At 40.5% G+C, this 15,218-nt stretch overlaps 1 protein-coding gene across 1 annotated transcript in view; it reads right to left on the bottom strand.

The window, feature by feature from the left end:
• Window positions 1–14,915, bottom strand: part of LOC120927962 (beta-1,3-galactosyltransferase 5-like) — a 156,245-nt gene extending 141,330 nt beyond the window's left edge. The window contains exon 1 of the mRNA XM_040338989.1: window positions 14,676–14,915. Within this exon, the coding sequence (XP_040194923.1) occupies window positions 14,676–14,753 (78 nt within the window). The 5' untranslated portion in view covers window positions 14,754–14,915. The remainder of the gene's footprint in view (window positions 1–14,675) is intronic.
• Window positions 14,916–15,218: the final 303 nt, after the last annotated feature.

Consider the following 15,218-nt stretch of genomic DNA (forward strand, 5'->3'; position numbering starts at 1 on the left):
CCCCAGGTACGAAATTTAATATTTCAATTGTTTTGTTTCACTTTAAACATTATTAAAATCACTGCTCCCAGGAAAAACATCAGTTTTAAAACTTTTTTTGCATTGATACATGTCCCCTGGGGCAGGACCCAGGTCCCCAAACACTTTTTATGACAATACCATGCATATAAGCCTTTAAAATTTGCACTTTTGTTTTTTCATGTTGGTGTCCCATAGACTTTAATTTGCAGATACCTAAAGGTTTCCACAATAGGAATATCATATTTTTCTTGTAGGGTTGGAAATTAAGTAATAGATGTGGATGTATAAAAACGATGTGTAAAAGTCAAACCTCTCTTTGACCAAGCTGAAAAGGAGGCTGGGGAGGACAAGGCTGGATAGAATGATGGGTTATGAAGAAAGTAAAGTAGAGGATTGTGGCGAGATTGCAGGCCAAATCACGTTTTCAATCAGTCCCAACTAGACAGGCTATGTTTGGTTATGGGGTTTTTCACCATCTTTCTTAGAGTAGGAGAGAGCCATAAAAGATTTGCTGTAAAGAAAGGGTCACAATAAACTGATTCCAATGCCACCCATAGCATGATATTTGGGTAATAATGACAAATGGGCTGCATAGTAATATTTGGCAAAATCTGGTACTCCCAGACCTCCCAAGATTCTAGGAGAATATAAAGTAGTGAAAAAAACAATGGTAACCAAACACAATCCACCCCTCTTGAGTTCCCACCACTGTGCTTATAGAACAATGTAATTTACCAGTGAAGCAACCACTTTAAATAAGATAAATGTGAATGGTAGTTTTAAACTCTACAAAATAAATAGTGTGAAAAAATAAGCAGCGCTAAAAATATTATAAAAATTGCCTGTTTTCACAGACCTATAATGTGAACAAAGTGCTAATATATTATATAAATCACCCTGTGACACTTGTGAGCAAAATATATAAACAAAATATATATAAAGCATAAAGTCCATCAATTTAAATTCAATCGTTGATAGTGTGTAGTTATCTTCTAATCATCCACCACACCCGAGTGCCAGTGATAAAAAACTCACCAACTCAGTATGCCTTATGCCCTGTACACACGATCGGTTCGTCTGATGAAAACAGACCGATGGACCGTTTTCATCGGACGAACCGATCTTGTGTGGGCCCCATCGTTTTTTTTCCCATCGGTGAAAAAAAATAGAACCGGTTTTAAAATGTTCTTATGGTTAAAAAAACGATAGAAAAAAACGATCGTCTGTGGGGGAAATCCATCGGTCAAAAATCTACGCATGCTCAGAATCGAGTCGACTCATGTTCGGAAGCATTGAACTTCATTTTTCTCAGCACGTCGTAGTGTTTTACGTCACCGCATTGGACAAATCCATCGGTCCGTTTTCATCAGACGAACCGATCGTGTGTACAGGGCATAACACTCTCATGCTTGGCAAGAAAACGTGAAAAACCTCACAGAAAGGTTTACCAGATGCTCTAAATTCCAACAGTGTAAATACCGGATCTCATCGCGTGTAAATAATAAAGAGTACACAAATAGTGTAATACCGTAAAACCAGTTTTAATTAACACTTTGTAAACTTCAACCATTACACTCACATGAATCTCTTTAAAAACTAGCACCAAATTCGCATTGTAGGTCTGTGAAAAATATTATAAAAAGGCAATTTTTATAATATTTTTAGCGCTGCTTATTTTTTCACACTATTTATTTTGTAGAGTTTAAGAATATAAAGTAGGTTTAGGTAACCTGGGGTTCGTCTTACCCCATATATATTGTAAAGTTTTCCTTTGTAATATTCATAAGAAATGTGATGGTATTGTGATGGTAAGAACTCTAAAAAGGTATAGCATTTTTATTGCTGCAATTCTGCCCATCCGTGCTAGAGGTAAGGTTGACCAATTTGTGAAAAGTTTATTAAGTTGTATTCGCATTGGTGGATAGTTTGTTGCATAAAGCTCTGTAGGATTAGTCGTAAGGTTAATTCCTAGATATGTAATATATGTCGTTGTCCATGTAAATGGTAAGGAATTAACTAATTGGGTTTGGATATTGAGTGGTAGGGATACATTAAGGGCTTTGGATTTGTGAGGATTTATCTTAACCCCCAATACTTTTTCAAATTTGAATAGGATATCTAGAAGAGATGGTACTGATGTTATAGGTGAGGTAAGGAATAGTAGGACATCATCTGCAAACATGCATAGCTTATGATGATAACCACCTAATTCTAATCCTTTTATGTCTGGATTGGATCTAATGAGTTGTGCAAGGGGTTCAATTGCTAAATCAAAGAGGACAGGGGAAAGGGGACAGCCTTGTCTAGTACCTCTTTCAATGTTAAATTGTTCAGATTTAAATCCCGAATAGGTTATATATGCCTTAGGAAGCTGATATAAAGTAGTGATCCATCTCATGAAATGAGGACCGAACCCCCATCTACTAAGGATTAGACATGTGCATTCGTTTTCGTCCGAATGCATTTTCGTCCGAATTTCAGGTATTTTCGTTATATTCGTTAGATTCGACATCATAGAGACATGAAGAATATTCAACATAGAGAGAAAAGATTCGACATAGAGAGAAAAGATTCGACATAGAGAGAAAAGATTCGACATAGAGAGACATTAAGATTCGACATAGAGAGACATTAAGATTCGACAAAGTAGCTAAAAACTTACGATCGCAGCAAGCGGACATTTATGGTGAAATGCTCTGTCCATAGGCTATAGAAGAATTCTAATGTTGGTTGACTAGTAATAATAATTAATAAATATAATTATTATTAGTCATACAACATTAGAATTCTTCTATAGCTTGTAGGCGGAACATTCTACCGGAAATGTACGATTGCGGCATTGTACAGTTTCGTTGCTCCGTCGAATCTTTTTTAAAGATTCTGTCGAATCTTCTTTTCTTTTTTTTTTCTTTTTTTTTTAAGATTCCATCGAATCTTCTTAGAACATTTGACAGACACCATAAGCCTTCAATGACAGATTCAACCTTCATTTGGATTTTCAGACGAATGTATTTTTTTAACGGAAAACGAAATAAATAAAAACGAATTTCGGGGGTTACTAAATAAATGTATTTTTCAGACGAAAACGAAATTCCCAAACAAAATATTTAAGTTTGCACATGTCTACTAAGGATATAGTGTAGGTAAGGCCATGACAATGAATCCAATGCCTTTTGTATGTCTAATGAAAGGAAACATGTTGGAATTTGGCGAGTACGAGCCACATGAGCTAAAAGTGTAGCTCGGCGTATGTTGTCACCAGCCTGCCTTAAAGGAATAAATCCAGTTTGATCTTTGTGAATTAGAGAGCCTATAATGGGGTTAAGTTTGGAAGCGAGAATTTTGCCTAATATCTTGATATCTTCATTAAGGATTGATATCGGTCTATAATTAGACCAAAATGTATCATCTGTTTTAGGTTTGGGGATCATATAAATAGAGGCAGTGAGTGATTCAGTTTGGAAATAGAGGCCTTCAAGGAGGGCGTTAAATACTTCAATCATGAGAAGAAATAGTAGGGGCATGAAACGTTTATAGTAAGTGACTGAGAGGCCATCGATACCTGGTCATTTTCGTAGCATGAGCAATTTTATAGCGGCTTGCAGTTCTGATAGGATTTTCTAGAGTTTCCTGTTGAGATGGGGAGAGTGAAGGACGATGAATTGTGGATAAAAGTGTAGTCAGATGAGATTGATCGAATGTATTAGTATCCTTGTATAATTCAGAACGTTTTTTTATGGAATACATTAAGAATTTTTTATGGATTACTAGTATAGACATCTTTAGTTATTTTTAAACGGATAGGTTTTGGGGTATAATTGGTCTTTCTCAATGCCAAGGCCAAAAAGGTGTCTGGTTTGTTAGCTTTCTCTGTCAAATTTGTTTATTAAGTTTTGAAATAATAAACGTATGTTTAGATCTACAAAGCTGATTCTGATTCAATTGATATGAAGAATTTGGCAGCAAGCTATCTTTGATGTGCCAAGTTCGGTGATTGGGCTTTGGGACCAAGGAAGAATGATGCATTAAAGCGGAGTTCCGGACACAATTTCACTTTTTAAATATAAATACCCCTGTAATACACAAGCTTAATGTATTCTAGTAAAGTTAGTCTGTAAACTAAGGTCCGTTTTGTTAGGTTGTTACAGCATTTAGACACTTTATAAAATAGAAATTGACTGGGGCCATCTTAAGTGTGGGCATCATGAAGCCAGGCTCATACAGTCTGGCTTCATGATGCCCACACTTAAGATGGATTTCAGCCTTGCAGATCTCGCACATGCTCAGTGCTGCACAAGCAGTGTAATCAGTTTCAGATCAGGTTTCAGCACCTGTACTGTCCAAGTCACATGATTCTTCGAGACTGGGGAGTGCACAGACTCCTGGAAAGTTACACCCACTACATTCCCAGGAGTCTGTGCGGTGTAGGTTAGGAAGCTTAAGCACCTAGGTGCAGGAAGAGGGAAGATTAACTATTCTGCCTAGCAACAACACTTTGAAGGCATCTAAAAAAAAAAAAAATTTCTTAAAGGACTAATGACATTTTTTTAAAACTACTAATATAATGTTATATTTATGGGTGGAACTCCACTTTAAGTGGGGTTTGGGATTTGTCAAGGAATGGGTATAATACTTGGTTTGAGTCACCACCAATTACGAGAGTACCTATTTTATGTGTTTTGATAACTGAAAAAAGATGGGAAAGAAATGATACAGGATTTTTGTTAGGGACATAATTAGAGACGATCGTAATCTCACTATCCATTAGTAATCCAGATAGGATCAGGGATCTACCTTCAGGGTCTTTGAGTTCTGTTTTTTGGGGTAAACGGTGTTGAGAGGTGGAATGTAATTAGTACTCCCCTCTTTTTAGTATCAGCCGAGGCTGTGTAAACTTGGGGATATTTGCGGATAAAATATTTTGGTGCAGATTGTGGGGTAAAGTGTGTCTCTTGTAGGCAAACTACATGTGCTGATAATTTGGAAAAAATGAAATGCTTTAGTGCGTTTCTGGGGAGAGATGAGACCTTGTATGTTAAGTGTCAATATATTCAAGGAAGACATTATTATTATTATTATTATTAAGTGAAAAGTAAATTTGTTTTAAAGTGGAGTTTCCATCCCAATTTTTTTTTTCCTTATTGTGCTCATTAGACCTAAAAAAAAATGTTTTACTCACCTGGAAATGCCTGTTGCTATGCGGTCCCACGAAATCTGCCTTCGGAATCACCTAGGATTCTGACGTCATCTCCCTCGGCTCCTCAGCACGCTAATGCTCCTGGGAAATGTGTGTCATCATTTCCCAGGATGCAGTGCGCTACACCATTATCACTCCCCATCCAAGACTTCCAGGAAGTAAGTGCTTGTAGGCTTCACAATGCTTACAAGCAAAATGACAACGGTGTAGACATAGTTTTATAAACTATGTTTTTTGAATAACTATGCGGAGCGGCGGCGGATTGTAAAATAGTAAGTGACCGGATTTATATTATAAAAACGCATGATGAAAGGACATACATTTAAAAAATGCTAATTGTGGTTGGAACCCCGCTTTAAGGTCAGGTTTTTCCTCACTGAAGGGGAGGAGTTGAAAGATAGTTCAATTATTCTGTAAAATTAAAATATGCTAGAGAGTACAATTATGATTGAACAACACTATTATAACAATATTATTATAGGTGTTTGAGAGAAGTTACCTATAAAGGTAGATAAAGGTAGATAAAAAAATATAAAAGAAAAATAAAAAAGTGCTCCTATTTGGAGTAGGTTATCCAATGAATCGCCAATCAGTGGATAAAAAATGTTCCAAAGAGTGAACAAATCTATGTTGTTCATTCAAGGAAAAGATGGAGGTGCAGTGGCTGTCCCCGGGACTACAACAGCCATCTAAACATTCAGTAAGAAAAAATTATTCGACTAACAAATCATAATTATAAAGTAGGTCTAATAAAACCTTTGAATATTATGAGGTAAAGGAAGATATATCCAACTAGTAGTTACAATATATAATTATGTAAAACAATAAAAACAAAATTATAAAATTGAGTAGATTTGATATTGTAACAATATAAAGTTTAAGCCATCTATCAAATCAACTCATCAATGGTAATGAACTTTGTTCCTGTGAAAAAATAGAATAACTTTTCTAGACCTTAAAGCTAATCTAGTAAGAGTCCAAATATCAAAATATATATATCTAAAAAATATAAATAAATAAAATAATATAAAAAAATATAAAAAATATGTAAATGTAAAAAATCTGTCATAGAAATGGTGATTTAAAGAGGGGGTTCACCCTAAAAAAAAATTCTAACATTACATTGAGCTCACTTCCGACATTGACAGTATGCTGATCTTTTTTTTTTTTTTTTTTTTTGCCGTACATACCGTTGTATCGTTATTTTCCCCCCCGGCTTCCGGGTAGTGAATCCCGCGGGAGTGGGCGTTCCTATGCACAGGCTTAGTGATTAACGTATGACAAAAGCTTCCCCACGGCGCATATGGCCTTGTCACGAGTTGCCGAAAGAAGCCAGACTGCGAGTCGGCTCTATACGGCGCCTGCGCACCGACGATCGGCTTCTTTCGGCAACTCGTGACGCAGCCGTATGCGCCAGGGGAAAGCTTTTGTCATACGTCAATCACTTAGCCTGTGCATAGGAACGCCCACTCCTGCGGGATTCACTACCCGGAAGCCGGGGGGAAGAACGATACAACGGTATGTACGGCAAAAAAAGATCAGCATACTGTCAATGTCGGAAGTGAGCTCAATGTAATGTTAGAATTTTTTTTTAGGGTGAACCCCCGCTTTCAGTGCATAAACTCCACTCAATATCTCCAGGATATCAGATATGTTATTATATGCAATGCAAATATTATGGCAAACATCTTAAAGAGATTGAAACATAAGTATTAGAAAGTATAGTATCTTCGTCCTCTTTTTGAAATCATTAGCAGCCAAAAACTGCTTTATCACTCATATGCAGACGACACGCAACTGTATTTCCGCATTTGCAACAAAAAGGATCACCATCTCAATCTAGTGACATGCCTCTCTTCGATAGAGAACTGGATGACAAAGAGTTATCTTAAACTCAACGGAGCGAAAACAGAACTTCTCCTGTTTCACGCCAAGCATATGAATCAACCTGCAACAACGTGGACACCCCCGCCCATTCTGGGCAAAATCATGACCCCTAGCGCCAAAGTCAAAAGTCTCGGGGTCATCTTCGACTCCTACATGACAATGGACGCACAAATTGGGTCAGTAGTCAGCGGATCTCACCATCTGCTGCGCCTACTACGCAAACTCACTCCTTTTATTCCAAAAGAAGACATAGCGGCCGTGGTGGGAGCGATTGTAAACTCCAGATTGGACTATGCAAACGCCCTTTACCTCGGTCTGCCAAAGTACCAAATCGCCTGTCTGCAAGTCGTTCAAAACACGGCCGCCAGACTAGTGACTGGGAAAAAACCCTCACCTTCACTGAGATCCCTTCATTGGTTGCCAATTAAAGACAGAATTGTTTTTAAAGCACTCTAACGCATAGATGTATCCATGGGAATGCTCCCCATTATCTATGCGAAAAAATAAAAGCTCACAACTCCAATCGCATTCTGCGATCCACCAACCAAAATCTGCTCCAAATCCCAAAAGACAATTACAAGTCCAAAGGAGAAAGAAGAAAGAAGATTCACGGTCTAGGGTCCCAGACTATGGAACGCTTTACCAACCAGCATTCGGTTGGAGGAAAATCACCTAACGTTCTGGAGAAATATCAAGACCCATCTCTTTTGATATCAAAGGAGACAGGAATAACGAGCGCCCAGAGGCGATTTAGTTCGCATGTGCCGCGCTATATAAGTTTTTCATTCATTCATTCATTCATTCATTAGAAAGCATCAGTCTGTAATATCGTCTTCTTCAGGTGGAGGAGAAGTAAAACTACCTCTTTTGTGCAGGGTAAGTGGGACCTGACCCATCCGAGTATTTGCTGATTTTTGAGGTTGTTGTGCAGATGAGGAATTCTTTCCATGTTTAGGCCCATCTATTGTAGTTGTGGGTGCCGACAGGCGGAGTTCTCTAATGATGACAAGAAGTTCATTTGTCGATTTGCAGGTATAGTAAGTTCCCTTAGAAGCGCAGGAAGAAGGGGAACCCCCATCGATATGATATACAATGGTATTTGAGAACGTGCAGGTGCAGTTTCAGCTCTTTGCGTTTAATTAGTGTGAATTGTGATAAATCTTGAAAAATTTGATATTTGTGTCCTTGAAAAATCAGGGATTCTTTATTTCTTGCTGCTTCCATTAATTGTTCTTTAGTGCAAAAATAGTGCATCTTCAGTATAATATCTCTAGACGGGCCCTCTTCTTTACGTGAGGTTAGGGCCCCATGGATTCTGTCCATTTCTAGACGTTCAATTGGGATAGATGGAGCTAGCTCTTGGAAAAGTGCTGTTATGGTTGACTGTTCGAAAATTCCGCCAACAAAAGTCCGATGTGAGCTTTTGGTCGGAAATTCCGAACGTGTGTATGCTCCATCGGACTTTTGCTGTCGGAATTTCCGCCAACAAAAGATTGAGAACAGGTTCTCTATTTTTCCGACGGAAAAAGTTCCTATCAGAAAATCTCCTTGTCCGTATGCAATTCCGACGCGCAAAAAAACATGCATGCTCATCAAGCAGAAGAACCAAACTGCCTATTGAGCTTTATTGATCTTGGCTCGTCGTACGTCTTGTACGTCACCACGTTCTTGATGGCCGAAATTTCCCAGGTAATTACAAGCCCCTTTGGCCCTATATACTTTGAACAGCAGTATACAGACGGTGCAAACAAGACAGGGACTGTAGGTTTGTTCTTAAGTAGAATCTGTTTGTAATTTTGAACTGGTACTTTTTTTAAAGTGTAGCTCCAGCCATAAAATAAATTTTTAAGCTTTTCTGAAAACACAGAGAAGGGTTATCACCCCTGTAACATTTGTTTTGCTGTCTGTGTGAATCTGTTCAAAAGATTTCAATTCACTTTCTGTCCCAATGACAAATGATTTTTTGAAACAAGGATTGGTGATAAAGCATCAGTGGACAGGAGACACTTCTTACAGAAGAGAATTTCCCTTCCATGGGGTAGATTTCCTCCCACTTCCTGTTGTCTCTTTGAGTTACTTTCACTAAGGGGCATGTCCCCCCCCCCCCTGCTTTGCAGGGAAACAAAAAGCTCTATATCCCCACTGACAGGACAGAGCTCTGTAATGTTTACTTTGACAGGGCTCTGTCCTGTCTTTCTCCTCGCTGATCAGCGGGTGCCGGAAGCCATTCATTGGCCGGCACCCGCTCATCAGCTTGTGCTGTGACTAATCATAGCACAGCCTGCATCGTGTGTGCTCCCTACCGGAAAGAGCAGAATCACGTATGAATATACATTATTCTGTGCAGCTGGTCCGCACTGTAGCAGTAAAGCTACAATGTGTGGTCGGCAACTGGTTAAGGCAGTGGTCTCACTAGGGTTGGTGTCACCTGGTGCGGCAAAACATAGTGTCACCCCCCCATCCTGCCCAGCACCCTGCAGGCAGCGCATGGTCATGGGGTGCACCCCCAAATGGCCAATGTAAATCAGAGTATAGGGTGGTATAGGACAAGCTGGGCTGGTAGAGGGTAGGTTAGGGTCGTATAGGGCAGGCTAGGGTAGTATAGGGCAGGTTAGGGTGTTATAAGCAAGGTTAGGGTGGTATAGTGGCAGATTAGGGTGGTATAGGGCAGGCTGTGTGGTATAGGGCAGGTTGGGGTGGTGTAGGGCAGGTTGGGCTGGTATAGGGCAGGTTAGGGTGGCATAGAGCAGGTTTGGGTGGCATAGAGCAGGTTGGGGTCACATAGGGCAGGTTGGGGTCGCATAGGGCAGGTTGGGGTGGCATAGGGCAGGTTGGAGTGGCATAGGGCAGGTTGGAGTGGCATAGGGCAGGTTGGAGTGGCCTGGGGCAGGTTGGAGTGGCCTGGGGCAGCTTGGGGTGGCCTGGGGCAGCTTGGGGTGGCATAGGGCAGCTTGGGGTGCATAGGACAGGTCAAGACTGTGCTGTTAAACTGTGCAGTAACTTACAGAATCATTCCTGGCTGCATATGAAGACCCGGGCGGGACTGCTGAGTCCTCACCTCTATCTCCTTCAGCCGCGGGATCAGCTATAGTGAAGGAGTCTGTGGGAGGAGTGGAGGAGGCAGCCACATCCCCAGCTCGGCCCATCAACTCTGGCCGCAGGACTGATATTCGAGATCCCAGAGGGGCTGAGTGACAGCTTAACCTGACGGGAGAGTGTCATAGGCAGCCTTGCTCCCCCGAACGGCTTGCAAAATAATAATAAAACAGTGTGTAGCGGCGGGCAGCGACCCCGGTGTCACCCCACTGGCGGGTGTCACGCAGTGCAGCCCGCACCCCCATGGCAACGCTTCTGGGTTAAGGGAAACCCAGTCTGGGTTGAGCAGGATCTCGTGGCTTATCAGACCCTGAGCCCACTTGTAGGGACTCCAGGATGTCCATACTAGGGTTGCCACCTCATCCTTCTAAACCCAAACACATATGAATTACACAGGTTCTGAGGCTGATTTAACGCAGATAAGGAACCAAGTGAGTTTAATTACCACCTTAAAGTGGAGTTCCAGGCTTTTTATCTTTATTCAAAGTCGGCAGCTACAAAAGTGTAGCTGCTGACTTTTAATAAACAGACACTTACCTGTTTCACGGTCCAGCGATGCGGCCGCCCGGAGCATCACTCCTCTCCCCCTCCTCCATTGACACTCTGGGCACACGCCCATGACAGTTTTCGGCTTCACGGCCGGGAACGCACTGCACATGCGCGAGTTGAGCTGCGCTCTCAGAGTGAACAGGCGATCTTCTGGGACCTGTCAAGTGTCCCAGAAGATGGCCTAGAGGGGGAGAGAAGGAGTCACCTAGGCGGACCTTAGGCGGAAGGAGGACGTGGGACAGGAAGTCCCACTCCGAACGAAGCCCCCTCAAAAAAAATACATGCCAAATGTGGCATGTAAGGGCATCATATGACTCCCAGTCAGGATAACAGAACCACTTCCCGACCATCCTTCTACATACGGCGGGTGGGAAGTGGTTAAGCAAAGTGTGACATGATGGTGGGGGGAGCAGTCTCAAACTGGTGGCCCTCTAGCTGTTGCAAAACTACAAGTCCAATCAGGCATTGCAAGGCCGACTGTTACAAGCATGACAGGCAGAGGCATGATGGGACTTGTAGTTTCACAACAGCTGGAGGGCTGCCAGTTTGAGACCTCTGAGAGGCAGGGGTTGGGTCACAGCTGTGATCCTTCTGAAAGTCAACAGAGATTACATCAGTTCCTCACTGGAGCAGCAAGTAAAAGGTCCCCACCCACCATCCTCTTTTTCTCTTCACACTTGTTCTGTTTGATGTATCATTTTTTTATTTTTTTATTTATTAAAACAAAAAATAGTTTTCTGTTTGTCTTCTGATTTCCTATTTGTTTGTATGCTCTTGTTTTTTTTTATTTTTTTTGTTTTTTCCTTGTAGTTGCACTGTGTGTATCTATCACCTGTAGTTGGTATCCTTTTCACAGCAAGCGGTGTTCATTGGCTGACTGAGATGGCAGTAAAAAGTCACTTATTAGACCCACTAACAAGGGAATGAAAAATGTTGTCTTTTTTAGATATGTCAGTTATGTTTTCAACATTTATTGCAGGTTTTAGAACATCTGAAGCCCTGGTAAGCTCCCGAACCAGAATAAGCGGTTGGCGGCAGTATTGGCTTCCGGCATAAATACGTTTGTGGTTTTAGCAGGATCAAGTGATTGTTGGTAACATCTCAGCTCAGCCAAAAAGGGATTGTTGTTGGTATTTGTATATTTTTGGACATCAATGACTATAGTGTGTTATTTTTGAAGCTGTGGCCGACAGTGTTAATTTTGGCAGCAAATTTCAATGTGGTTTTAGTCTTTAGTCTTAGGACTAACATGGCATTTTAGTCTTCTGCAATTGTTTTAGTTTTAGTTGTATTTAGTCGACTAAATGTCCAGTACATTTTAGTAGACTAAAAAGAATTTTAGTCATCTAAAATCGAATGAGTGTAATTAAATTGTAATGCGTTCGGTAACATTTCTCTACAATTTCCAAACTCAATATATACGGCAGGATTTAAAAATTGAATATGTTATTATTAATGGGATTGAGGTATGAACATGCACTACAGACCAGGGTTAATTTTAAAGTCATATTTCCATTTAGTCCAATTCCCTGTACACACGATCAGTCCAAACTGATGAAAACGAACTGAAGGCTGAAGTCTGATGGTCTGATGTGCCTACACACCATCAGTTCAAAATCCGATCGAGTCTAACGCGGTGACGTAAAGCACAACAACGTGCTGAAAAAAACGAAGTTCAATGCTTCCAAGCATGCGTCGACTTGATTCTGAGTATGCGCGGGTTTTAAACCGATGCTTTTGCGTACTAACCATCGGTTTTGACCGATCGGTCATCAGTCCATCAGTCCGATTTTAAAGCAAGTTTTAAAACTTTGGTCTGAAGGACAAAAGTCTGATGGGCCATACACATGGTAGGTTTGGACTGATGAAACTGGACTTCAGTCCGTTTTCATCAGTTTGGACTGATCGTGTGTACAGGGCCTTAGTCTTATGCCGCGTACACACGATCATTTTTCGGCATGAAAAAAACGTTGTTTTTCAAAAACCTCATTTAAAATGATCGTGTGTGGGCTACACATCATTTTCCAGGTTCTGAAAAACAACAAACATTTTTTCGAACATGCTGCATTTTTTAACGTTGTTTTAAACAATGTCGTTTTCCGGGTTGTAAAAAATTATCGCGTGTGGGCTAAAACAACATAAAAAACCCGCGCATGCTCAGAAGCAAGTTATGAGACGGGAGTGCTCGTTCTGGTAAAACTACCGTTCATAATGGAGTAAGCACATTAATCACGCTGTAACAGACTGAAAAGCGCGAATCGTCTTTTACTAACACGGAATCAGCTAAAGCAGCCCAAAGGCGAATATAACTTCCCCTTTAGAGTGCCGTCGTACGTGTTGTACGTCACCGCGCTTTGCTAGATCATTTTTTAAAAACGATGGTGTGTGGGCAACGTCGTTTTAATGATGAAGTTGGGAAAACTTTGTTTTTTGGACATGCTGAAAAACTATATTTTTTTTTTATGCTGAAAAATTATCATGTGTACGCGGCATTAGTCTTTTGACTAAAATGTAATTTTAGTTCTAATCCCATTTTAGTTTTTTGACTAAAATGTAATTTTAGTTTTTTTTCTTTATCAAAACGATGTTTATTGAGCATAGAGAAAAAAAAATTACAGACAAACGGATATCCAGTGCAACAGGCACTTCATTTTAGTTTTAGTCATATTTTAATTATCTCAATTGTTTTTGTTTTCATTTTATTCGACTAAAATGTTTTAGTCAATGAAATTAACACTGGTGGCCGATATTTACATTTACATAAAATATATATCATTCCAACAAAACAGTGTAAGCGGTTCATTTATAAGGCTCCATTCACACCTAGGTGTATTTATGCCCGACGCTGAAATACACTGGAGGGGTGATTAACATTGTCGGCTATGGAGATGGTTCACATCTTCACGCCGAACGCCAAACGCCGAAACACCTGAAGCTCAAAACAAGTTCCGGACCCTTTTTTTCAGGCGGCTTTCGGCATAGCCGACAATGTAAAATCACTCCTCCGGCGTATTGTAGGCTAAAAAACGACACGTTTTGTTGCGGCAAATCGCGGGACAAAACGCTGCAATTTGTCGCGGCAAATCGCGCTACAATACGCTGCGTTCAGGTGTGAATGCAGCCTTAAAGGCAACTAGACTGTGCACTTTGTAAGATGCAGTTGCACTCTGCAAGTGTAGTTGCACCAAAGTTTAGTAAATTTGGTAAATCTTCACTTTGTAAAGAAAACCCAATCACGTGCAAGGAGAATAAAAAATAAAAAATTTGTTTTTGCTTGCATGTAATTGGATGTTGGAAGTCAGCAGAGCTTCCGCTCATTTATTAAGCTCTGGAGCAACTGCACTTTGCACAGTGTATTTGCCTTTAGCAAATCAACCTCTTTGTTGCAATTGTGCTACATGACTGGTGGAGTGGTCATCTTTACTCCCCCGATAACTACAACCCTTTCCCAATTACCTTATGCCCCCCGAGAACCAACGGCAGGGGTTGATTTAGAAAAACCAAAAAGGTGTTGCGCTGTTCCATAAACAATTACAATTAGGTTGTAAAAGGGTGCTGCGCTGTTCCATAAGCAATTACAATTATATAAGATCATTATTGATGTAGCAATAAAATATTACAAATTCTAAATAAAAAACCCCAAAAAAGTGAGAGTCCACCAAGAAGTGAATATACTGTATTGGGGTTGATTTATCAAAACTGGAGAGTGCAAAATCTGGTGCAGCTCTGCGTAGAAACCAATCAGCTTCCAGGTTATAATGTCAAAGCTTGATTGAACAATCTGATGTTAGAAGCTGATTGGTTACCGTACACAGCTGCACCAGATTCTGCACTCTCCTGTTTTAGTAAAAGAACCCCATTACATCTTTGTGAATAAAAGCCTCTCTTCTGCACCAGCCACCATTAATAAAAAAAAGCTGCTTACCAGAGATGCAAACCTCAAAAATGCAAGTCTGACAGAACTCGAGGGACAAAACCCAGATCCCAAATGGATGAATGCCATCAGTATACAATCACCAGTTGTATTATTGGCATAACACAATAACTTCTAGGAAGCTCTGCTTGGGTCTCCAGTGAAGGATGCCTCTCGCTCTCACACACAATGCTTCTCACACGTAGAGCGATGAGAATCCACAAAGTGAAGTACGTCCCAAATTATAATTATTATGAAATCAGCATTAACTCACAAGCAGAGACAAAGACAACCTGCAGTTCTATGGGCGTGAGTTCATCTGAGGACTCGTATAGACATTCTACACCTGTATGTACTCATCTCCGATTGTGAGTTTATGACGATTTTTTAATAACATGGAACTATAGCAATGGAGATGAAACCTGAGGGCATCAAGAGCTAATTCGTGGGGAATGCAGGAATATAATGCTTTAACATCCATTGTGATCCAAATGAAAGTGTCGTTCCATTTCATACTTTCAGTGCTAGCTAAAACAGCTGTAGCGTCTTTAATGT

The sequence above is a fragment of the Rana temporaria genome, chromosome 2 (assembly GCF_905171775.1).
Source record: "Rana temporaria chromosome 2, aRanTem1.1, whole genome shotgun sequence".
NCBI lineage: Eukaryota > Metazoa > Chordata > Amphibia > Anura > Ranidae > Rana > Rana temporaria.